General features: G+C 52.8%; 1 protein-coding gene across 7 annotated transcripts in view; it reads left to right on the top strand.

Annotated features, from left to right (window-relative positions):
- FGFR1 (fibroblast growth factor receptor 1) overlaps positions 1–25725 on the top strand; it is a 51946-nt gene that overhangs the window by 5833 nt on the left and 20388 nt on the right. For all 7 annotated transcript variants that reach the window (XM_008273974.5, XM_070068555.2, XM_008273975.5 and 4 more), the window contains exon 2: positions 4136–4317. In XM_008273974.5, coding sequence (XP_008272196.1) covers positions 4224–4317 — 94 coding nt within the window. In that variant the 5' untranslated portion in view covers positions 4136–4223. The remainder of the gene's footprint in view (positions 1–4135; positions 4318–25725) is intronic.

Below are 25725 nucleotides of genomic sequence, written 5' to 3'. Positions count from 1 at the left end.
CATGTGTTTGTAGGATACTCTTTTTAAAAAAATTTGTATATCTTTGAAAGGCACAGTTACAGAGAGAGAGAGAGAATCTTCCATCGTCTGATTTACCCCCCAAATGTCTGCAACAATGGCCAGGGCCAAGCCAGACTGAAACCAGGAGCTTCTTCATGGTCTCCCATGTGGGTGCAGGGGCCCAAGCACTTGAGCCAACCTCCACTGCTTTCCCAGGCACATTAGCAGGGGCTGGATCAGAAGTGGAGCAGCTGGCATCGAACTGGCATCCATGTGGGATACAGGCTTTGCAGGTAGTGGCTTTACCTGCTGTGCTACAATGCTGGTCCTTGTAGGATACTTGACGCTCTGTTTTTTTTTTTTTTTTCAGGATCTGATGTGTATTCTTCACTTAGAACACATGCCAGGGCCCGGCAGCCACATGTGGATAGGGACCACTGTGTCTAGCTAGGTTGGAAGTGTAGGGTATGAAGGTGGAGAGTGAGAAATACCTTTGGAGAAGCAGGAAGTTCAGGTCCTCTCCTAAGAGAGCTATCAAGAAGTGACTCAAAGGACAATGTTTGCAATTCCTAGGGTTTGAATAGAGAGCAGGCGCCTACACCCAGCCCCATCCTCATAACCCCTGGTGATACAGGCGGGGCAAACACACTTGCCTCCAAGGCTTAGGCTAAGCGACTGTAGAAGGCAGAGATTCCCTTGTGACTTTATCTAGTGAACAGAAGGAAAAAAGAGTTGGCCACCAGCTCACCTGCTAGTTCTCCTGACATCACTTTTTGACGATCTGATGTTCGTAGGATCTGTACTCTTAGAACCTGGGGGCGTTGCGGGGTCGCAGGAGCTGGCCACCACTTCCTCACCAGAGGCTCTCCTGTCTTAGGTTGAATTCGTACTCTGGGGAGGAGGCAGCAGGCACATCCACCCGCGCTGCCCGTTAGCTCCTCCTATGTGGGAGAAGAGATGCTGTGTTCCCTTCCCCGTGCACGCCCAGGACCTCCCTCCCACCCAGGAGGGTTGAACCTGATATTGGAGAGCCGGGAGAAGGGACAGCCAGCTGCAGGGTCTCCGCGGAAGCTGCTGTGTGCACCTGTGAGGCTGCAGGTCACATCTGTCAGGGAGTGAAGGAAGGAGGCTGTTCCCGAGGGATTTCAAGAATTCATTAATTAGTAGAAGGCGAAAAAGGTGAGAGGAAGGAGGAGGCGGCAGTTCACAGCCGATGGTTTGTGTCACTGCAGGTGTGTGGAGTGGGGTGTGTGCCACGCACCCTCTCACTGCAGGAGCCACAGTTTCTCGCACCATCCTTGTCTTTATGGCTGTGAAACCGGAGACTCAGAGAGGTAGGAGAGGAAGAGAGTTTTGCATCTTTGTTTTGGAATGAGCCGGGGGAGAGGAAGCTGCTAGTGAGCTGAGGGCCGCCTGCAGCCAGTCCACACCTGTGAGAAAGGCAGGCTTTCAGGGGACAGAGTGAGTGAGTGAGTGGCCTTCACAGCCACGCTTAATCATCTCAAGGTGATGCCACCCTTTTCCCAGGTTGCTGAAGTTCCGTTGTCTGCGGGGTCATCTTGGGAATCAGGTGTTCTTAGCCTGTCCGGGTGACAGGCGGGCATCAGTGTGGTGTATCGTTGGGATGTTAGTAAGATGTGGGTTGTGGGTTTACAGATGTTGTCATACAAAGTTTCATTTTAAAAAGATTTTATTTCTTTGAAAGACAGAATGAGAGAGACAGATGGCTACACTGCCCAGCTGGGGCTGGGCCAAGGCCAAAGCCAAGAGCCCAGAACTCCATCCAGGTCTCTGAACACATGGGCCATCTTCCACTGCTTTTCCTGGTGCATCTGCAGGGAGCTGGATCAGGAGTGGCTCAGACTACAACAAGGGATGCTGCTGTTGCAAGCAGTAGCTTCACCTGCTGTGCCACAATGCCAACCCCTAGGCAAGCGTTGTTTCTACCCCAGGCCCAGGTCGGAGCCTCATCTTATATCCTGATAAAGCTTATGTGAGGTGCTTTTGAGGGTCCTTCTTTCAGAAGGAATCAAGCCTCTTTCATCTACTTTTGTTTTTAATGATATGGGATCCCCATTAGAGACCCTGAGTTTGTACCAGATTGAGCTAATCGTCCTGGTTTGATTGTCTCCACCCTGTCCTCTTAACATCTGAAAACCTGGGTGATAAGAGGCCTGGTGTTTGTCCTTAGGCAAAGTTGTTAACCTCTTTGTGTTTGGGTTTCTCCATTGCTTAAAGGGAACTGATTCCTTTCCCCCCTAAATTTGTAGCAAGGAATGAATGAAGTTGTATGGTTATAAATTAATCGTACCCAGTGCAGGCTTGGCCCATGGTAGCTGTGCAATTAATACTTATTTCCCTTCCAGGTCAGTACTTGGGGAACTATGGGTTAAGCCATGCCTGCATCGTCTGCATCCCTTATGAGCCCTGTTTCCAGTTCCGGCTGCTCCGTTTCCAATCCACTTCCCTGCTAATGTACTTGGCAGGGCAGCAGAGGATGTGGCCCAAGTGCTTGGGCCCCTGCACCCACCTGGGAGACCCAGATGGAGATCCAGGCTCCTGGTTTAGTCCTGGCCCAGCTGTTTGGAGAGTGAACCAGCAGATGGGAGATCTCCCTCTCTCCTTCCTTCTCTCTCTCTTTCCCTCTCTCTCTCTCTCTCTGTCACTTTGCCTCTCAAATAAGTACTCTAAAAATATTTTCCTTTTTTCTCTTCCTACACTTTGGAAGATGGAAGAATTGTTTGCTCATCTTCTGATTTGCAATTTTTAAGCATTCTAGCGAGCTAAATGGAGCTAGTGGTGGTGTCTGTGGATCTTGCTGGCCGAGGGCACCTGGACGAAGCCAAGAATTTGGGGGTTTTCTGCCAGCAGGAACTGACTCACTGGAGAGGGGGCCCTGCCTGGCTCCGGGGGAGGCGGGGCTGGAGTGCCACATTAGGGCATGTTCCGGGGAGTGGATTCCCTGAATAACTTGGATGGTTCCCTGGAGCATTTAGGACAAAAGCCACCTGGAAGCCAGAGATGGGCAGCCCCACACTTGAGATCTCATCACTTGGTCAAGTTGAATAGCAACTTGAGAGTTTAGGGAATGGTTTTCCATTCTGCTCTAGACCTGGAGAGGGGGCCAGGGCTGCTTTTCCCCTAGACTCTGTCCTGGAGAGCCTGCAGGCTGCAGCCAGCCCTTCCCCCACCCCGGTTCCTGGACTCCTTTCCTGGGTGCGCCAGTTTCACCCCTTGCTTCCTGCAGCTGGTGAGGGATGTGTTCTCAGTGGGGAGCTGATGGAACTAGAGTGCCAGTGCAGGCGGAAGAAAGAACCCTGGAGGCGATTTTTTTTTTTCAACTTCCCTCACTGCACTGGTCCAGGGAGGTACAGCGTCTTAGTAACCTATTCCTGCGACTCTAACTAGTTGCTCCTGCACTTGGCTCCCTTTTCCTGGTCCTTGGCTCTTTCCCCCGTATTTCATCTCCTTTTCTCACTCGAGGGATTGGTTTGCCCTGGGCGGGGTGAAGTCTTAGGCAGTGAGCATCATCAACACATTGAAGTCTCCTGCAGTTACAACACCAGGCTTGTGAATCCTGGCTCCCAAGCTATTTGGAACTTTTTGTTTTTTAAAGTAATTATTTATGTTTGAAGGATTTACAGAAAGAGATGGAGAGACAGAGAGAGCGAGGTCTTCCATCCGCTGGTTCACTCCCCAGCTGGCCACAATGGCCACATGGAAGTCAGGAGCCAGGAGCTTCATGCAGGGTCTTCCATGTGGGTGCAAGGGCCCCAACATTTGGGCCACCTTCTGGTTGCTTTCCCAGGTGCGTTAGCAGGGAGCTGGATTGGAAGTAGAGCAGCCAGGTCTTGAACCGGTGCCCATCTGGGATGCCAGTGTCGCAGGCGGCAGCTTAACCTGCTACGCCACAGCGTTGGCCCCTGCTGTGGGCATTTGGGGAATGAACCAGCAGATGGAAAATCTCTCTCTATCCCTCTGTGTTTCAAATAACAAATAAATCAATAAATCTTAAAAAAGCATCCCCTCTCCCCGTCTAATTAAGATCTCAATTCTTGCTTGTGCTTTAATTAAGGAGTTGTCCCTCTCCCCTAGACCAACCCTCTTAATATCTTGCTCTCCTCTTGCCCTGCAGAGTGAGCTTGAGACAGCGGATCGAGCTCCAGGCGGAGTATCCATGGAGATGTGGAGCCTTGTCACCAACCTCTAAGTGCAGAACTGGGATGTGGAGCTGGAAGTGTCTCCTCTTCTGGGCTGTGCTGGTCACAGCCACGCTCTGTACTGCCAGGCCAGCAGCGCCCACCTTGCCTGAACAAGGTAAGGCACAGGCGGAAGGTCCGCCCACTCCGGGGAGCCTTGGGACCAGGGTGGGCTGGCAACAGGTGATGGGGCTGACCCAAGAAGGCTGCAGTGGAGAGCTCTCTCCTCATAGGAGAGACTCAGGAGGTGCCAGGGCTGGTTGTGCCCTGTTTGTAAGTGTAACCAACTCCCATCAGACGCCGGGGTCCCAAGGCTGGTGTGGCATTCATTTCCCAGGGGTGATGGACTTGGGGAAGGACATCCGGGGGACTCTGGAACCAGCTCCTGAGCCTCCATGATGTGTAGAAATAGGACTGGGTGCTGTCGGGCAAGTGAGCAGCCTGTGAATTGGGTTTAGAACTTGGGTTGGATGATGGGGGACTTTGTAGGAGGTGAGGGCTTGATAAAGACCTGGTTTCCACAAAGTTGTTTGGAAGACACATCCTGGGGGGGGGGGGGGCCTGGCCTTTGCCTGTCATTTGGCCTCCCCTGGCGCTGTTTCAGAAGCTCTGTTTGGGGGGCTGCTGAGCAGCTGGCTCTGGATATGACCTGTCTTTCGGAGAGATTGAGAACCAGGAAACGTGGCAGGACACGGAGACCTACGCCACGTTGGAAATTCTGAGAGGTTTTCATGAACAGGCAGGACCTGCTCACTGCTTGTGGGATTTGCTTGAGTCGTGGAAATGCTTCCTGGAGATTGCGAGTCCTGTGTGCTTGGTGGCGTTCAAGGGACTTTGAGAACTCATGTGTTTGGGCATTCCTGCTGCCCAGGGATAGTGTGGCTTGTGACTCACTGCCGGGTCACATAGAGAAAGTTGGCAGGCAGTGGATAAAAGGTTCGGGGTACTTGGGATGGGGCTGTGGTTATAGGACCATCAGTCTAGGTTGTCAGGGGCCTGTGCGATGGGTGAAAATGTGTTCAGTTGCTTGGTGGCGGCAAAGGAGCAGGGAAGCTTGTGAGACTTTTCTAGAAGGTGTTATGGCTGGAGTGGGCGTGGTCATGTTGCATTTGGGGACCGCAGGCAAGAGCTGAGCCAGACATGCTGGAGACCCAGAGTGGGGAGACAGGGGCGGAGAAAACTAAATGCAAGGTCAATCTGAGATGGGTGTGGAAAGATGCGTGGCAGCTTGGGAAGGGGGACAAGAGGGGTCGTCCAGGCTGAACAGTGAGTGAGGGTGCAGAGAGAGGCAGGATGTCGGAGGTGTAGGCAGAATGGAGGAGCTGGGAAACATGTAAGCTGGTTAACATAATGCCCCACTGAAGAAACCGTCCATGCATGGGAAGCCTATGATGTTCTGAGCAGGGACATGAGCCAGCTCTCAGGAAATGAATTTGGTGAGAGGAGGGACCTGGCCCGGTGGACCTGCTCTTGCAGCCTCCTGTCTCGCTTGTTAGCTGTGGTACTCGTCTCGATAGATTACTCAGACATAGCAGGCCTCGGTTTGCTCAGCTATAAAATGGGAACGCTAATGAAGGATTAACGGAGAGAGCGTTTACAAAACTACTTCCAAAAGTCTGTAGCAGGTGAGTATTTAACCTAGCAGTTAAGCTACCCGATCAGAGGCACCTGAGTTTGATTGACAGCTCTACCTCTGACCCCAGCTTCCTGCTAATGCAGACCCCAGAAGCAGCAGGTTGTGACGGCTGAAGTCACCCACATGCGAGAGAGAGCTGGACTGATTGTCTGGCTGCCTTCCTCAGCTCTGGGTCATTATGGGCATTTGGGGAGTGAACCAGTGGATGGGAAAACTAGCATACATAGCTCACTCTCTCTTTCTCTCTCCCTGCCTTCCCCATCCCCCCTACCCCTCTGTCCCTCCCCTTTTTCCTCACCCCATCTCTTCCTCCCTTTTCCCACCCCCTCCCTTCTTTCTGTCTCTTTGCCTCTCAAAATTGTGTTTTAATTGTTTTTAAAGTTGTTGGAAAACGGAATTAAAAATATTTATTTTGTTGCAAAATATTTTGAAATTCATGTGTTGTATTTTTATGATACACATTTTCCGCAGATTTTTTGAAGACTCTCATATGCCTGGATTTCAGATTGTTGTGCACCAAAATAAACTTACTTAATTTCATTTCCAGAGAATTTTTTAAAAAGATTTTTTTTATTTATTAGAAAGGCAGAGTGAAAGAGAGAAACAGGGAGAGAGATCTTCCATCCATGGGTTCACTCCCCAAATGCCCACAATAGCCAGCCAGGAACCTAAAATTCTGTGTAGGTTTCCCACACGGGCAACAGGGACCCAGGTACTTGGACCATCATCTGCTGCCTTCCCTGGCACATTAGCAGGGAGCTGTATTGGAAGCCGAGTAGCTGGGACTCGAACCAGGCACTCTGGCATCCTCAGGGGTTGCCTTGTCCCAAGCTGGCAGTTTCCCCTGATGCACCCCAACAACACTGCCCCACCTGCAGACTTTGGGAAGTGCCACGTGTTTGTATGTGAGATGCCAGCAGTTACGGCAGCTCTGCCACCCCTGTCAAAAAGATGGGTTAGACGTTAGTTCTGAATGTCTAGAGGTGAGGTTAGGAACCTTGGGTGGGGGCTGTGAGACTATAGAGGCAAGAAAAAAATAGCAAAGACTCTAGAAATAGAATGTGTGGGGTTAAGTAGGTGGGATGTGACAAGTGACAGAGACAAGAGTGAGTGGGCGTGAGTCAGGGTGTGAGGCTTGCGGGAAGTAGAAGAGATTTGGATCAGCCACCGTGCAGACAGTCACAAGTGAATTCAAGAACACGCAGGGTTTGGGCAAGGTTTTGAGAATGTGAATGATGGAACCTAAAGCACCATAACCTAAAACACTTTCTTTTTATTTACTTTTTAAATATGTATTTGTTTATTTGAAAGGTAGAGTTACACGGAGAGAGGGAGATACAGAGAATCTTACATCTGCTGGTTCAGATGTAAAATGGCCAGGGCTGGGCCAGGAACCAGGAGCTTCCTCTGAGTCTCCCACGCGGGTGCAGGGGCCCAAGCACTTGGGCCATCTTCTACTACTTTCCCAGGTGCATTAGTAGGGAACTGAATCAGAAATGGAGCAGCCGGGACTCGAACCAGTGCCACATGGGGTGGTAACCTGCCACAACTGGCCCCAACACTTTCTTTTTAAAAGAAAAACTCAACCTTCTCCTAACAAACTCTTTGCAGCCCAGGTTCAGAGGGTGGAGGCAGAAAACAAAACTGGGTGTCAGGGCTGAGCACTTGTCAGCAGGAAGGGGCCTCTCCCAGGGTGGAACATAACGGAGTCCAGTGGGCAGGAGTAGAGGAGAGTCAGTTGTGGGGAGCAGCTCGGACTAGACTAAGTTACTGGAATTAAGACTTATTCTATGCATCTGCTCTCCTCTGTGGGGAGCAGCTCGGACTAGACTAAGTTACTGGAATTAAGACTTATTCTATGCATCTGCTCTCCCACAATATGGCGCTGGGAGAGAAGTAAACAGCTTCCGCACAGCTGCCTCTCACCAACTTGACAAGCTGCAGGACTTGCTACTGATTGGAGGAGAGCAGCGTACTCGGCGTGTGGGCAGCCGAGTTGGGATTGGCGGAGGAGGACTATAAAGGAGGAGAGAGACGGCATGCACCGGGGAACATCTATGGGGAACATCTAAGGGAACCCGTGCAGCCCCCGAAGAAAGCCGGCCGGCGGTGTGCCGCTCCCCTGCGGAAGTGGGGAATGCGGCCAGGGGGAACTGCCCTTCCACGGAGGTGGAAGGGATAGTAGCCAACCCGGGAAGAACCAGCAGCAAACCCGGGGAGGGCCGAGCAGACGAAAGAACAGCGCAGGGTCCTGTGTTGCTCCTCCACGAAGACGGGGAGCGACAGTCAGTGAAGCTGCTGGCTGTGGGTCCAGCCTGGGGAAGGACCCAGAGGTGGGGACGGAGAGTGGGGCCGGGGCTGAAGGTCAGTCAGAGTTAACAGAGAGAGGTCTCCCATCTGCTGGTTCACTTCCCAGATGGCCGCAGTGGAGGGGGCTGAGCCACGTGAAGCTGGGAGCCAGGAGCCTCTTCCAGGTCTCCCATGAGGGTAGCTATACCCTTAGACTGTCTTCTACTGCTTTTCCCAAGTGCATTGGTTGGGAACTGGCTCGGAAGTGAAGCATCCAGGACTTGAACCGGCACCCATATGGGATGCTGGCACTGCAGGCTGGGGCTGTAACCTGCTGCGCCACAGCGCCAGCCCCTCTAGCTTACTTCTAACACCTGAGAGATTGTCAATGCTGTGTAAATAGACAAGAATTCCGTATCTGTTCAGTACCGAGCACCTTTTTGCTCTGAGTGTTTGCCATCTGCAGTTGGCCGAATCTGTGGGTGGAGGGTGGTACTGTGCTGGCTCTGTGGACAGGAGGGAGGTAGGGCAGGGAGGCAGGGACTACCTGGGAGTTGTGCAGCAGGGAAGCCTGGAGTCAGATTGCCATTTTAAAAACCAGTTTCATTGAAGTATAATTTACTTATTTTTTTGTTTTGTTTTAAAACTTATTTCAAGAGGAAGAGACCTCCCATCTGCCAGTTCAGCCCCCAAAGGCCCGTTAATGGCCAGAAGGCCAAAGCCAGGAGGCGGGAGCTCAGTCCTGGGGGTCTCCAGGTGGGTGGGTGGGGGCAGCATTGGCAGCGGGGGTGGGACAGACAACTCTGCAGGGACTTGAACCCAGGCACTCCAGAGGTGACTTAACCATTGCCCCAAAGGCCCACGCAGGTGACTTCATAAAGTGATTATTCAGAATTTTCCTCGGTTATTTAAACCTTCAGCCATCTGCTGACTGCTCTTGGCATCGTCAATGCCCCCTCCCCCAGTCGCCTCTGGCCTCCAATGGGACCAGAACAGATCTGTGTGGCTCTGAAGCTCCCTTCATCAGGCCCCAGTCCATCCTTAGCTTGTGGTTCCTGTGCCCACTCTGGCTGCATGTCCGTTCCATTCAAAGATTCCAGGGGTGGGTGGCCAGGTTGGATTCCCTTCTCCTACTTCTCCCCAGGCTTCCGGGTTCTGCAGCAGAACCACTGGGACAAGGCTGGGGTTCCTTATGTGGGTTTGGGGCTAGGACTGCTGGCAACTTTGCAAAGTTCACATCCAAAGCACTGTTGCTGAGCCACGCTCCCAGGACCTCGGAAAACCCCTTTGGGTTATTACGACCTCCACAGCAGGGCAGGCATACAGGTCTCGCTGCCCAGCTAGCACCAGATCTTGGGACTGCTGTCTTTCTTTAAAGATGTATTTATTTATTTATTTTTATTTGAAAGTCGGAGTTACACAGAGAGAGGAGAGGCAGAGAGAGAGAAGTCTTCTATCTACTGGTTCATTCCCCAGTTGGCTGCAACGGCTGGAGCTGGGCCGATCCGAAGCCAGGAGCCAGGAGCTTCTTCCAGGTCTCCCAAATGGGTGCAGGGGCCCAAGCACTTTGGCCATCTTCTGCTGCTTTCCCAGGCCATAGTAGAGAGCTGGATCGGAAGTGGAGTAAGCCGGGACTTGAACTGGCACCCATATGGGATGCCGGCACTGAAGGCAGTGGCTTTACCTGCTACACCACAGCGCCGGCCCCTGGGATTGCTTTCAACCCCTGCAGCCATCACAGACAGGGCCAGGAACCTGCACCCCCCTTCCTCCCCAGTACTTGCTGCCAATCTGATCCGACCCGTGGAACTCCAGCTGCAGCGGCTGACAGCCTGCAAGCTCCAGAGGAAGTTGAGGTTCTCAGATATGATGTGCAGGGTGGCCAGGAGGCCGTGAGGAAAGCGTGGTCGGGATCTCCCAGCAGCCTTTCTCGGCTGTGAAGGTGTAATTCGTACATGTAAAATATACCCAATTTGTTAAGTGTGCATTTTAATGGGTTTTGGGTACCTCTCTACACTCCATGCAGCTACCACCTTAGTCAAGAGAGAGAGCCATTGTCCCAGACCCTTATCTGATGCCCCCGTGTAGTCAGCTGCCTTTGGCACAGAGCCCTAGATGCCACTGCTGTGCTTTCGGTCACCATAGATGAGCTCCAGAATTTCATTCCGTGCCATGACACTCTGTGTGCAGAGACCTAGGTCCCTGCTGTGAAATGGTGCAGGAATTGCATATAACCCCCTATAACCCTACGGCCGGTGGGGTTGTCAGCGGCTTTGGCCATTATTAATAAAATGCCATGAACATTTGTGTGCAAGTTTTCCCTCGACTGGTGTGGTTTGAATGCCGGGTGTACTTCTTAGCGATGTCGGCTTTCTGGAACGTTCCTGTCTGTGCATCTCCATGAACTGTATGGCGAATGAATGGGCAGTGCTTGTCTGGTCCTTGTGTCACATGAGAATCTGAGAACCGTGCCTCTACGTAGTTGGTGAGCAGTCAGTGGAAGTTGTGTGTCCATTTTCCTGGGACCCAGCAGGACTTGGGTGGCAAAGCTTGGTGTCCCTGTCTGAGAGTGGCACTTCAGCTTTGTGTCTTCCTCCCGTCCTGTCTCCTGCCACCCTCAGAGGCCCGCTGTGACCGTGAGGTCCGTGGGGACCTCTAAAGAACTATAAAGAACCTTACAGATGTCAAGTGCGGTCTTTACCCTGCTGGTTATTAAGTAATAATGCTGCTATTGTCCTCAACAAAAAAAAAAAGTATAATCTGTGTATAAAAGGGTTTGTCGGAAAGTTGGAAAGGACGACGCAAAAGCCCTGCTCACACTGCGAGCCCGTCCCCACTAGAAAGACTTGGCCCGAGTTGTGTGCGCGCCTAGCCCCTCCCCCAGCTGCACGCAACCCTAGCCGCCGGCTGCAAAAGCTCCTGTGGGACCCGGCGGGGGCCTGGAGTTTCTGGCTGTCCTTGGAAAGTTGATTTAATAAGGGTTCCAGGAAAACCGGCCTCCCTCCTCCTCCTCCTCCTCCTCCTCCTACTTGCCCGCTCCTTCCCGGTTTGGGATTGTAGAGTGGGGGCTTGTTTCGGATCTGGCTCTGAGCAGGGAAGGGGGAGGTGTGTGGATAGACTGGCAGCAGGGCGGGGTGGGGGCAAGAGGCGGAAGACCCCTTTAAAAAAGACGAGCCCCCAACTAGAAAGACATACTGAGCTTGAAGAGGATTGTGTCTGTGTTTGAGAATAGAACGTAGGGGGAAAGGCAAGTGGGTGAGTCCAAAAACTGCTTGCAAGGCCGCTTGGGGCAGTTGGGGGTGGGGTCCCGGCCCCTCCCTGCCTTTCAGCTCTCACGTGGGTTGAGGTCACCCCAGACGCAGTCTCCACGCTCAGAAACCTGCGACTCATCAGCGGTTTAATGGGCTGGGGTTTTACAGCTCCTCCTGACCCACCCAGATTCGGAGGCGTCTGGTGGCCGTTGTCGTCGTCACAGGGGAGGAGAGGGTACAGTTAATGGAAGAGCTGCACGTTTCCACTGCTGGCTGCAAGCCCCGTGGACGCCGTGCGCGCACCACAAAGTGGGGCTTTGTCTCTGATCTGCAGAAACCTGTGCCTGTGGGGGAGAGGCTCCCAGTGGTGCCAGCTCCAGTTGTGCAGCCCTGGAAGCCCCACCCCGGCGCACCCTGCAGCCCACCTGTGGCCTTCGGGGCTACAGCAGAAGGAGCTCGGTACTAGAGGGGTCCTACTGCTAGATATGGCGTGATCCCGCCTGCTGTGGCTGGGCCGCCCTGAAATGCCCCCACATAACGTCTTGTGTGCAAAGAACCCGCTGGCGTCGCACTCCCAGAGAGTAAGAGGAGTGGCTTCACCAAGACGAGGGGAATTGCGTGGAGCAAAAGGTGACAGGCATGCACGGTGTGCTGTGCCCCACAGCCCCTCCCCAAGAGAGAGGTGGTTCCCTGGGAGCTGGGGGCGGGGGCGGCGTGGGGGGCGGGGCGTGCGGGAGAATGTGAGGACGCTCACGTGTCTGCTGACCGAGCGCTGGGGCAACTGCTGCAGAGCCACTCCAGGGCTGTGTTCTTGGCTCTCGCTGCTGCATTGCTGCACCATTAGCTTCACTGATTTTCCACTCCTGCTTTGCCAACCCGCTCCCCGAAGTCAGGGAGGAGGGGTTTCTCAGAGCAGAACAAACGGCTGTCCAGAGGCTTGCTGCGGGAGGGGCGGGGGAGGGGGCCCATACGAGGGAACGGGGTGGGGGTGGAGAGTGGGCAGCAACCTGAGAGGGTCGTGGAGCCTGCGTCTCCGGCATCCCAGGCATGGATGGGTGTCTGCCCTCAGTCGGGCAGAGTGTGAGTGACGGCTTGTGTCTGGGGCAGTGATGGATGGCCCCGGGGAGAAGTGAGTTCTGGGGAGTCATTAACCGGGAGGGCAAGGGTCAGGGGTCAGAGGGCCTGACCAGCAGCTGCGCCCTGTTTTTGCAACGCCGCTTTCCTCTGGGGCCGCTGGGGGCTCCGGCTCACCCAGCGGACACCACCTCTGCCTCCTCCTCGCCTCCCCTGGCAAGGAAGCGACTGTTGACTGCGGGAAGTCCAGCTGCTCGCGGTCTCCTGGGCTCCCGAGTTCAGACGCCCAGCCCAGCCAGGCCTTCCTGTGCGTTCTGGAGAGGGGCCGGTTCGCAGCCTTGCAGCGCAGTGCAGTGCGAGCTGTGGCCCCGCACCCCGCCTGCCCTGCCCCCACCCGCACGCCCGTCCCTAAGTGGCTGAGCTGAATGTTCAGCGCTCTACCTGCGCTTTGCCTGCGGGCAGCCTGCAGCCTGGGCCACTCCCCTAAGACCTCGTTGGGAACTTGATGCTCTCTCACTTGCAGCTGGGGACAGCCACTGGGGGGGCTGCTGCCAGGACTCCACCGAGAGTTCCCCTCGCCTGTGTCTTGGCTGACTGCCTTTGCTGGATGCCACTGCCCTCGTTTAAAGGGGTTGAGCCCTGCGTGCTGGGGAGTGCTGGAGTGAGGCAGCTCCAGGCACCGAGAAAGATCGGTTCCAGCAGAGGCTGGAGCTCAACTCTTTTCCCTGTGCCCGAGTGTGGCATGGCCCAGCCTCCTGGGATGGTTGTGTAAAGTCCGCGGATGCTGGGGCCTGGGACCCTGCATGGCACCAGTTGGACCTCTGTGTTGTAGGCGCGCTGAGCCTCAAGTGGGTGAGAGGATCAAGGAGCTCCGGATAGGGGACTCGGCGGCTGTGAATGTGGACAGCGGGAGAGGTTTCAAAACAGCGGCACAGCAATTCAGAGTTTAGCCCTTTCTCACTTTCCTGTGCAGTCAAAAAAAAAACCAACATTGGCTGTCACCTGTTCATTCACTCATTTGATTAATTCATTCATCATTCTTCTGGCTAAACAAGGTTCTTCCTTTTTCCTTGCAACAATGTAAACTGTGTGTGTATGTATATATCTGCCTATAGATATCTATATATATTATATATATCCTTTTTTAAACATTTTATTTATTTAAAAGACAGTTATAGTGAGAGAGACATACACAGAGAGAGAGACAGAGAGAGGTCTTCCATCTGCTGCTAGTTCACTCCCCAAATGGCCGAAACTCAGCAGCCGCTGATCCTAAGTCAGGAGCCAGGAGTTTCTTCCTGGTCTTCTGTGTGGGTACAGGGACCCAAGCACTTGGGCCATCCTCTGCTGCTTTCCTGGGCATATTAGCAGAGAGCTGGATTGGACGTGGAGCAGCCAAGAGACGAACAGGTGCCGATCTGGGATGCCGGCAGTGGCTTTATTCACTATGCCACAGCACCAGCCCCCAGTGACATTAAAAAATGTGCAAATTAAAAAATGTACATTTATTTATTTGAAAGGCAAAGTGATGGAGAGAGAGAGAGAGAGAGAGAGATCTTACTTCTGCTGATTTATTCCCTAAGTGCCCATAGCAGCCAGGGCTGGACCAGGAGCTTCAGCCAGGGCTGAAGCCAGGAGCCCGGAACTCTATCTGAGTCTCCCCTCTGGGTGGCTGGGACACAAATACTTGAGCCATCATTTGCTGCCTTCCCAGGCACATTAGCAGGAGGCTGGATCAGAAGCAGAGAAACTGGGACTTGAACCTGTACTCCAATATGGAATGCTCGTGTCCGAAGTGGCAGCTTAACTCACTGTACCACAACACCCATCTTACTTTGACAAAATTTGCCCTTGTACCAAGGATAGTTGCATTTTTAAACTTTTGATTGTATTCCTATACCAAATTGGCCTCAAGAAAGATTGTATTGGGGCCAGCATTGTGATGCAGCAGGTTAAGCCATATGAGGGCTGATTCCAAGTGCCCACTGCTCCACCCCTGATCCAGCTCCCTGCCAATGGCCTGGGAAAGCAGTGGAAGACGGCCCCAGTGCTTGGGTCTGTACCACCCACACCGGAGACCTGGATGGAGTTCCATGATATCACCATATTCTGCACACTTTACATTTTATAGTGAGCCCATGGACATAATATTTAATTTCCATAACCAGATGAGTACCCTGAAGTTCAGGGCATTAAGTAAATTATCTAAGATTATACAGTTGGTGAGGGTGCAGCCAGGGTTCAAACTCTGACATCAGTATTTTTTCCCCACTATATTACACTCCATCCCTGTATCCAATTGGGGCTCCCCATAAAATTCAGGCAATGCAAATGTTTGAATTTAAGCATTGCTAACTGTATCTCACAGCAGCTGGGTGGGATGGACCTGTGTGTGACTCCAGGAAGAGCCAACGGAGGTGCTTGCCTTGCCTTGCATGCTCCTCTTGTGCCTTTTGCCTCTTTCCTAGGAGGCTGTTGTGTGTCAGTCACAGGCCTGTGAGCCTCCCTAGCGAAAGTGGGTCCTTTTTTTTTTTTTTTTTTTTAAGATTTATTTATTTGAAAGGCAGAGTTACAGAGAGGAAGGTCTTCCATCTGCTGGTTCACTCCCCAAATGGCCACAGTGGCTGGAACTGGGCCGATCCAAAGCCAGGAACTTCTAGATCTCCCACATGGGTGCTGGTGCCCAAGCACTTGGGCCATTTTCCACTGCTTTCCCAGGCCATTAGCCGGGAGCTGGATTGGAAGAGGAGCAGCCGGGTCTCCAACCGGCATCCATATGGGATGCTGGTGCCACAAGCAGAGGCTTAACCTACTACACCACAGTGCCAACCCCAAAAGTAGTTCCTTAGCCTAGAATAATCAGAACAAAACCCCAGTGACTCCGACTTTCCCATGGCAGTCAGTGACCTCCTGCTTGGATGAATCTAGCATCAGAGGCTCCCCCAAAGCTGGGTACCACACCTTGGTTTTTCTCATTGTTCTCACACAGTCTTTCTAGAAAGTAATGGGATGCCTGGACACAGAGGCTTACCTGGCTTGCTTCTAAAACAGATGTTACCCGTAACGTGTGATGGACGGAATCAAACACCTTGGAAGTTCCCGAAAGGCTAGGGCGATCGCCTTTTTTGGGAAGATATCAGTGTATTTTAAAAAAAGAATTTTAAGATGGATAAGTGCTTGGAAAAAAAAAAGGATTTTGTTTTCCTTAAGTGTTTTCTATTTCACAAATTAATGTTGTAAACAAAAATATACATTACGGTGTAGTTGGATGAGACACAGGATAATTACAGGATTTTAAAAAATGCTTCGGAGCTGGTTGCATGCTCTCTGCATGACCCAGGGAAGAATGCAGATCAGCTGAGAGTTGCTGGGGTGGGGAGTTCTGCAGTTGAGGATGTCTGTAACCTCTTGGGAGAAAACAGCAGTCTTAGAGACCCAGCTTCTGCTATCCCCACCTGTGGGTTGGGCCCCGCCCAGACAATGTTACTCTTCCTGTAGACTTCTGCAGATGCCGCGGATGGCTGATGGAGGAAGTGTCACCTGAGGACCACATTGCATTAAGACCCAGGTTATAAAGACATCTGGAACCACATGGGGTGGTAGGTGGTTTCCTCCTCAAGCGTTGTGGGCTTCCACTAGTATACACAGAGAATCCTTGACTAACATGGATTTCTACTTTATAAGCAAAAAAAAAATTTTTCTGGGAGCTTTGCAGTGATTTGAACAAGTTCACAGACAAATCACATAACCTAGAAATATTGAAAAAAAATGTTAAGAAAAAAGTACATGACTGTCTCTTTTATCATTTATTACTATGTGCTGTACACTAATCTATTAAAAGTTAAATTTGGGGCCAGTGTTGTGGAGTAGTGGGTAAGGCCACCTGCAATGCAGCCATCCCACAGGAGCACTGGTTGGTATCTGGATGCTCTACTCCCAAGCCTGTGCTGATGGCCTGAGAAAAGTAGTGCAAGCTGGCCCAAGTGTTCAGGCCCCTACTACCCATGTGGAAGACCTGGTTGAAGCTCCTGGCTTTGGCCAGGTTGCGGCCATCTAGGGAGCCTAACTAGCGGATAGAATATCTCTCTGTACCTTTCCTCTCTGTAACTCTTTCAAAATAAATAGATAAATCTTTTCCTATAAACATTAAAAGTTAGGGGTTGCTCTTGTGTGGCGAGTTAAGCTGCTGCTTAGAATGCTGTATCCCATATGTATGAGCACTGGTTTGAATCCCAGCTGCTCCATTTCTGATCCAACTCCCTGCTTCAGCAATGGAAAGACAGTAGAGGATGGCCTAAGTGCTTGGGTGCCTGCTACCTATGTGGGAGACCTGGATGGAGTTTCTGGCTCCTGGCTTTGTCCTGGTCCAACTCCAGCCACTGTGGGCATTTGGGGAGTGAACCAGCATCTTATTTTTTAAAAAGTTATAATTTATTAAAACTTATGCACACAGATTATACATGGCACCATTTGCAGCCAAGAGAAAGGTAAACAAACCTAAAGATGCAGTATTAAATTTTGACGGCAGTAACACAGCCCTTCTTTGTATCCGCTTCTTATTGTGGTGAACACAGTGTTGAGAGGCTCTCTTTAAGATGCCCTGTGACTCTTTTATCTCCTCCCAATGAGCTTTCTCTCCAGTCAGTTGTACAGTGCAGTAAAAAGTGACCCCTTGCAGTTGGTGGATTTTTTTGTTTTTTACTATTTATAACAACAACAAAATTCCATGTTTGCATACATACATGCAGTGATGTCATTGATGGAGATTTATCTGTAGATTTGAAAGGCAGATCTTCAGACAGATCTTCCATCCACTGTTTCACTTCCCAAATGGCCAAAAGAGCTGCGTCTGAGCCAGAAACTCTATCCAGGTCTCCCCCGTGAGTGGCAGAGGCCCAAGTACTTGGGCCATCTTCCGCTGCCTTCCCAGGGGCATTAGCAGTGAGCTGGACCTGAAACAGAGCAGCCAGCACTCTGGTGTGGGATGCTGGTATTGAAGGTAGCAGCTTAACCTGCTGTACCACAATGCTGGCAGTGTGGTCGGTTTGTTACCAGCAGCATTAGCATAACTGCATGAATAATAGATTGCACTCTGGTGTCACTAAAGGGTAGGAATTTTTCAGCTGTGTTTTAATTCGATATGACTGCCATCCTGCGTGTGGTCTATTGTTGACCAGGATATCCTTATGCAGTGCATGCTTGTGTATAGATAAATGGATAGATGCTGCTTGTCTTACTATGGTGTTACCTCCCCATACAGGTGTTGAAAGTGAAAATACTATGTCAAAAATACATTTAGGGACTCGCATTATGGTGCAGCAGGTTAAGCTGCCACCAGCATCACTTTTGAAAAGCTGGTTCCAGCCCTGGCTGCTCCACTTCTGATCCAGCTCCCTGCTTATGTGCCTGGGAAAGCAGTGGAAGATGACCCAAGTGCTTGGGCCCCTGCCACCCACGTGGGAGACCCGGATGGAAACCTCATAGCATAGTCTTGCCTACTTTAATTGTGCTTGGAACATTCACATTAGTCTATAGTTGGGTCAAATCATCTAACACAAGACCTATTTTATAATAAAGGGTTGAATGTCTCATATGATTAAGTAAATACCTGGATCCAGAAATGCTGGTGACATCACACACTGTAGACAGTTGGTTGTTTCCCCTCCTGATTATGTGACTGATGGGAGCTGTGGCTGCTGCCACCGCCCAGCATCCAGAGAGTGAGAGTGAGAGAGAATATCAAACCTGCCTGTTTCTAGCCAGAGAAAAAGATCAGAATTCAAACTATGGTTTCTGCTGATTACATGTAACTTTCCCATCATGTTAAGTTGCAAAACAGTAATTTGAGGCTTCATAAGTTGAGGGCTGTCTGAACTGCATAGACAATGGGACTCCCATAAGAGTATAACCTCCGTGGCTCCTGAGTTCATGCTAAGTACTCTCAGGTGGTCCCGTGATGAAATCACCCCAAGATGCATTTCTCAGAAAGTGTCCCGCCCCAAAAACCCGCCAGGTGGCAGTTACCCTTTCCACTTAACAGCCTAGGAATCTGGCATGGGGGTGGGGGGTGGGTGGGGACTAGCCACGGTTAGAAAGCTGGTAAATGCTGGAGCCCATTTAGACCCAGGTGTAGCTTTTACTAGTGCTTGTAGCTCTAGCCCCAGTGCTGGCTCAGGGCAGGTGGGACAGGGCTGACTCAGTTTACCATGGGGGTGGGAGTGGTGGCGGGGTGCATGGGAATCAGAAAGTGGCCTCAAAGCTTCAGAGATTCAAAGGAGGAGACCCTGTGTGTGACCACCGCCTCCGAAACGCTCAGCGGCACTTTGGAGCAGAGTCCTGCTTTCACATTCACAGGAAGCTGCATCAGGCTCCGACAGAGGAGCCAGGACCCCGAACGTGGAGTGCTGACTTCCCCAGTGGCAGCTTGAGCTGCTGTGCCAGGAAGGTGCCAGTGGCCTGAGCTCTGTGACAGAAATGAGTATCTTTTTCCTAGGACATCCGGTAAGGGCTGCTGCCTCTCATCAGAGCTCCTGGCAGGAGCCGTTGGAGATGTCGGGGAGCGAAACCTCCCCACGTAGGAGGGCCCAGCTTTAGGGGACTTGGGTTACAGCTACAAGAGACCCAAAGCTTGTCGAGGCTACCCAGCCCCTGGTTTCACAGTACAGGAAACAGGCCAGATGGGGCAGTGACCTGGCCCAGGGGCACACAGCTGAGAGCCAGGCAGACATGGGAGTGACATCACTCTGAGGCTCCCCCTGCTGTGCCCAACCCTCTATGGCTCCAGCTGCCTGGTGGACTAAATGGCTTTTGCAGGGCCCTGGAAGGAGGACACCTGCAGTGTTGACAGGGCCGGGAGCCGAGCCGCAGTCACTCCCCTAGGATTCTGTCTCCCTCTTCCCCCAGGACATCTGAGCACAGGAGCCCCAGCTAGCGTCGGTACTGAACTTTGGCTTCCTTCTTCCACCTGTTCTGCCTGAGAACCGCGCTGTCTCCGGTGCAGAAACCTTTTAGTTTCTTAAAACAGAGGGAGCCCTGGGGGAGGGGAGAGGTGGAAGTGGGGGCGACCTTGACATTTGGCCTCATCGTGAAGATGCAGCTTGGGGTGCCCAAGTCTCAGTCTGTCCCCTATTCCAGCTTCCTCCTGATGTGTGTGCACCCTGGAAAGCAGTGGTAGCGGCTCAAGTACTGGGGTCCCTGCTACGCATGTGGGAGGCCAAGTTGAGTTCCCTGCAGGCACTTGTGGAATAAACAGCCAAGAGAGATCCGCCTGCTTGTCTGACCGTCCATCCATCCTTCTCTCTCTGTCTCTCAAATAAATAAATAACACTTGGGGGTGTGTGTGTTGGGGGGGAATGCTGGACTTTCATGCTGTGTGCCTGCAAGAGAGAGATGGACAAAATGAATACGTGGTGCGTGGACGGATGGGATCCACTGAAGCCACTTGTGGGGGTTCCTGGGGATTGGCAGAGCTGCCCTGTGGTCCCAGGTTGTTGTTGTTTTTTAGTGTATCCTTCTGTGGCAGGCAGAGGACATCCACGGCCATAGCTTTTTCTGTGCCAGCTCCCTGTCCTTGGCCCCTTGAACCTCTCTATGCCATTTTGCTGAAAAAGGATGTTTTGCCATCTTTATGCTCATATCATAAGAACATTTCTTGGCATTGGAGAAAATGCTGCTTGCTGACGAGCCCCCTCCTGCCTGGCCCTGCAGTGAGTGGGCAATGGCCCTGTTTACCCAGGGGTCTGTGACCCAGGTCCAGAGAGGGGCAGAGGGCAGATAGCATGGGGTCTCGAAGGCACCCTTCTATGATTTAGGGTGTGTGTGTGGGGGGGTACAAAAGGCCCATTCTGAAACAGCTAGCAGCAACTTCTTCCTACCCAGCTGAAGGCAGTTCCTTCCCAAAACCAGCCTGGCCGTGTGGGGGAGGGGAGAACGCTGGGGTTGGGGCTGCAGGGCCGGGGTGGGGGTGGGCAGGACGCCGTTTTCTTTGAGGAACCTGAGCGGACTTAGGGTCAGAGTGGGAGCTGCAGGGTTACCTCTCGCTGCAGATTCCCTGCTCGCCTCCTCCCCCCACCCTTAATGATCTTTCCATTACAGAACCCAGACCAGGAAGTGCATGACAGGTCGCAGCTGCAGACACATGGCTGGGAGGCCTGGGCTCGGGGCCAGGGCTGGGAGGGTCTGAGCGCCCCTCCCAGCAGCGGGACCCATGCACACGCGCACACGCACGCACCACCTGGGCTCACGGCTTAGTGGAAGATGCTCTCTTCCTTGTGCATCAGCAGTTGGTGACCAGTTGTACTTGTGCTTGGAGTAAGGCAGCAGAGAAGGACCCCCGCCCCAGGGCCTGCGTCCTCCCCAGCTGACAGAAATCTGGGGCTCCTCTGGGGGGGCTTTCCATACTGAGCAGAGGCAATGCTTCCTTTCCCTCCCCCAAAACGGGACTCACTTGAGTCAGCCTTAGAAGGTGGGGGCCGCTTTGCAGGGCACAGACCTCAGCCTCCCAAGCAGCCTGTTTTGCTCTGGTTCAAAGCTTGCTCTGGGGCAGGTCTGTGTGCAGGCGCCTGGGTTCCCGCTGGCGAGCTGGGCCTCCCTCATGCTCCAGTCCTCCGGGGGAAGGGGATTGCTTTTCCCCCTTACACGTTGCTCAGGAAATGTTAATTTACCCAGCACTGTTGTCCTGGGGGGCGGTTGTCACACAGCGGAGTTTCTGTCTCCACCGCCAGCTGTGTTGTTGGCTTGCGTCCCTGAATCTGCCAAGGCTGGATTCTCCTGGTGCCAAATAGAGAGATGGTGACACAAACTTCTAGGAACCAGGAGCTATGGTGGCCCTGCCCCACCGTTAGCCAGCGGGCATCTGGTCTACCTCTTCTCGCCTCAGGTGAGAGCACAGATTCACCTCTTCCCAGAGTGGTTCCTCCTTCCTGGTGACACAGGACCAGGGGAAGTGAGTGCCCTGGAAACATTCGGGGCCTCAGGCCATGGTTCTGGCTCCGTAAACAGAGAGAGAGAGAGAGAACAATTCTTGGGTGGATTTCTTTGTTGAATTATTTAATTACAGTCTTCCCATTGTGGGGGTTGGGAGAGGCCGGTGCCCACTGGAGGGGGAGGAGAATGATGTCGGGTCAACCCTGGATGGGGAAGCAGGGACCCCAGACTGTGATGCGGTGTCAGCCCTTCTGACGCCTGGGCTGCCTCTGCCGGTGCAAACGTGGGCAGAGAATCTCTCTCTCTCTCTCTCTGGGCCGGCCTCCTCCCTCCCGGCTCTGGGGGAGCTGTTTTTGGGGGGTCGTAGGGCGGCTGTGGCCGGCGCAGGCGGCTCTGCGGTAAATTACAGTGACGAGGTGGGACACACAAAAGACCGAAATCTTTTTTTAATAAAAACAAAACAAAACTCCCGGCCCCAAGCCCCTGGGCTGCTGAAAGGAGATGGCTTCCTGTCAGGATTAGCCGGGCAGCCTGGGCCTGTGTTCGGGGCCTCTCTCCTCAGGAAATACCTTTAGTGAGCCCCGGTGGGGTCCCCATGGCAACGCGCGAGGGGACCTGCTGGCCGCGGCCATTCAGCCGCCATTGTTCCCCGGCCTCTTTGTTGGGAGCTTTATGGCTGGCCCTCCGGCAGACACAGCAGTTTGCACCGTTTTGTCAGGCTGAATGTGGCGTTTTTACATTTTAATGGGCTCTGCTGGCGGAGGCCCATTTGCATGTAAAACGTTCCTTCTTACTCCTTTCCCTTTTTCTATTTTTTTTTTAAAGCTCCACTCCTAAATCCCCTGGTTGGAGGATTGCTGATTGCTCGTGGTTCGGGGTGCCAGGCCCTGCTAATTAATTGGTGTTCTGTCTCCCTGCCACACACACCTGTGCCCCCCCACCCTGTTCTGCAGTTTCTCAGGTAGCTGGGGGACCCCCGGGAGCTCAGGGAGTCTTGTGTCTTCAGGGGACCCGCCCTCTACACCCCAGCCAACCCTTCCTGGGGTGATGGCCGGCCGTTGTTATCCTGGGTTTGAGTGAGAGTCCTCGCTCTGGACTGGCTGCAGGCCGGACTCAAGTTAAGTTTTCAGTTCCATTTCAAAGCCAAAATAATGTAATAAAAACCCTCTGCAGAGGGCTCCCGGAGCCCCGCTGAGCTGTTCTGTGTTCCTTTTAAGTTGCTTTCAAAGCCACCCCGAGTTCCTCCCCCACCCACAATTGCCCCCTCATTTATCTCTGGGGAGTTTGTGCCAAGACTGTAAACATGCCTGGACCCCACTGTTCCCCCACCCCTCCGCCCCCATTCCTTAACAGGGTGGCCTCTCCCCGAATTTTCTTGACCCAAGAGTCCAGAATGGAAAAGGTTGGGGGCCAGGTCCTGACCTCCCAGGGGAGGTGAGGCACATCCTTATGACCCACAGGAGTACGTGCAGCAAAGCTGCAAGTGTGTTCAAGTCCGGCAGAGGCCACATTCAGAATGAAGTCGGAGACCATAGCTGAGCTGGCCTCCAAGGAAGGGTCTGCAGGCCTAGGGAAGTGACGGTGGAGTTGCTTGCTTGTGTGTTGGGGAGAGGAAGAGAAAGGCATTTTAGGAAGAAGCAAGGCCTTTTGGGTGGAGCAGTGAGGATACTGGCTAGGCCAGAGAGGGGACAGCGAGATGGACCTCTGGAGCATCAGAGCTGGAGAGCAGGGGCCTCTGAGGATGTGATGGGCAGAGCTGGCCAGCCCCTTCTGCCTGATGTTCTCAGCCTGCTCAGTGGGGCATCCGGGGTCGTCGGCTGCAAGCTGTAACCCAGGGCCAGGGCCTTGAGAAGAGAGAGCGAGTTATCAGGTGACAGGTTGGGGACTGAGCCAAGAGGAGAGGAATGGCTGTGCTGTCCACCTGTGACCAACGCAGGGCTGGGTGAGAAGCCAGATGCTGTGGAGGGGCCCCGGGACCTGGCATCTGGAGTCAGTTGCTGATCCCTGCTTTCTCCCTGTGTTGTAAAGAGGAATGAACACAAGCAGCGAAAAATATCAGCCGCGACACCATCAGGGTGTGGGACAGTCCCAGCGTGCCCCTCCCCCATCGCCTCACCTGTAAGGGGTGGGAGAGCAGGGACAGGAAAGTACTTTTACAGGGTCACAGTTGTGATATGAGCTGTGAGACTGAGGCAGTGAGAGAGGGAAAGCAAAGCCAAAGCCACCAGTTTGAGACTCTCCCGTGAGGAGGTGGGAAACATAGGTACCACTAGACAGGGTCAAGGGCAGGACCAGAGGGGGCTTTGTCACTCAGTGAGGTTGACAAAGACATGATAAAGGTAGAGCTGAAATCTGGACATGTGTGGATTCTGGAGGACCTGGCCATCTTGGTGGCGATCCCAGCCCTGCCACGTACTACCTAGGTGGGCTGCCTGGGACAAGTCGGGACCCTCAGTGCATCAATTTCCCGTTTGTAAAATAAGCGTGATAATAGTGTTTCCACTCTGCCAGGCTGTTGTGGGGATTCAGTGAGTCACTCTTGCTCCCACATCCAGGGAGAACAGTATAGGGTTGCCATGAGAATGGAATGAAATGGTCTGGGTTAAAAGCTCTGCACTGGGGTGAGTGTTTAGCACAGCAGTTAAGATGCCAGTTAGAGGGCCACAGTTAGGGGGCCAGCGCTGTGGTGCAGCAGGTTAACGCCCTGGCCTGAAGCGCCAGCATCCCATATGGGCACTGGTTTGAGACCCAGCTGCTCCACTTCCAGTCCAGCTCTCTGCTATGGCCTGGGAAAGCAGCAGAAGATGGCCCACGTCCTTGGGCCCCAAGACCAGGAAGAAGCTCCTGGCTTCAGATTGGCACAGCTCCAGTTGCGGCCAATTGAGGATTGAACCATCAGATGGAAGACCTGTCTCTCTCTCTCTCTGCCTCTCCTCTCTCTGTGTAACTCTTTCAAATAAAAATAAATCTTTAAAAAAAAAAATGCCACTTGGGGTGCCTGCATCTCCTATCAGAGTCCCTGCTCAATTTCCAATTCTTGGCTTCTTTCTGATGTGTTCCCAGGGAAGCAGCAGGTGGTGGCTCAAGTACTAGGGTTCCTGTCACTCATGTGGGGGACCTGGATTGAGTTCCCAGCTCTTGGCTTCAGCCTGGCCCAACCCTGGCTTTGTAGGCATTTGGGGAGGGAAAATATATTCTTTTTTAAATAGAAGCTTAAAGAGTTTAAATAGAAGTTTAAATAGAAGTTTAAGCTGTGGCATAGGGGTAAAACCACCGCCTGCAGTGCTGGCATCCCATATGGATGCCGGTTCCAGTCCCAGCTGCTGCGCTTCCGATCCAGCTCTCTGCTGTGGCCTAGGAAAGCCATGGAACATAGCCCAAGTACTTGGGCCCCTGCACCCAAGTGGGAGACCCGAAGGAGGTTCCTGGCTCCTGGCTTCGGATCAGTGCAGCTCCAGCCGTTGTGACCAATTAGGGAGTGAACTGGCGGATGGAAGAGCTCGCTCCCTCCGTCTCTCCTTCTCTCTCTGTGTAACTCTGAGTTTCAAATAAATAAATAAATCTTTAAAAAAAAATAAAAGCGTTGCACGGTACATGGGCTGTCATAAGTGCCCTGTTGCTGTCAGCCAGCATTGGAGTTCTTGCTGACACAGTTGTTTAAGGATCCCTGGATAATATACAGGAAGGCACATGGTAAACTGTAGCGAGCTATGCAAATGTGTTATTCTTCGCTGGGATCTCTTCACTAGGCTCGTGTGAAGTTGTGGGGTTTGGGGCTGGATACCTTCCAAACCAAACTGGCCCTCGAGGGCCTGGGTCCACCACAGGTACACCTGTCCATGGCGTGAGTGGCCCGCATTCATAAGAGGTGTTCCCTGTGACCTCTTCGCAGACTGTTCCTTTTTAAAAGTATTCTCTACCGTGAACCTTCTGTCCGGAGCAGGCCATACACTCTGGCCTCCTGCTGCCCCTCCTCCCACTGCACACCCTTGCTCAGGAGCACCTCATTCTTTTGTGACCCCCCAACCCCTACCACTAGGTTTTCTCTCCAACCTCCTTTCCCTGCCCTGCCAGTGTGTCCAACTTTAGCCATGGATCCTGTCTGCTCTGACCGCGGGCGACAGCCTATGCAGAGCTGCCTGCACTTGGGTCTCCTGTTCCTGCATTGTTGCAGCATTACAACATGTGGTGCTTTATGCAGGGCAGGGTGATATACATCGTACCACCCTGGTTAGGATGAGACGTACACAGGAGCTTCAAAATTCATGGACGGCGCCGGTGCTGTGGTGTATCAGGTGAGGCTACCGCCTGCAGTGCCGGCATCCCATATGGGTGCCAGTTCAAGTCCCAG

This window comes from Oryctolagus cuniculus, chromosome 2 (assembly GCF_051225735.1).
Source record: "Oryctolagus cuniculus isolate XC-2025 breed Fujian yellow rabbit chromosome 2, ASM5122573v1, whole genome shotgun sequence".
NCBI classification, from domain to species: Eukaryota; Metazoa; Chordata; class Mammalia; order Lagomorpha; family Leporidae; genus Oryctolagus; species Oryctolagus cuniculus.
This window is presented reverse-complemented; position numbering and strand designations above follow the sequence as displayed.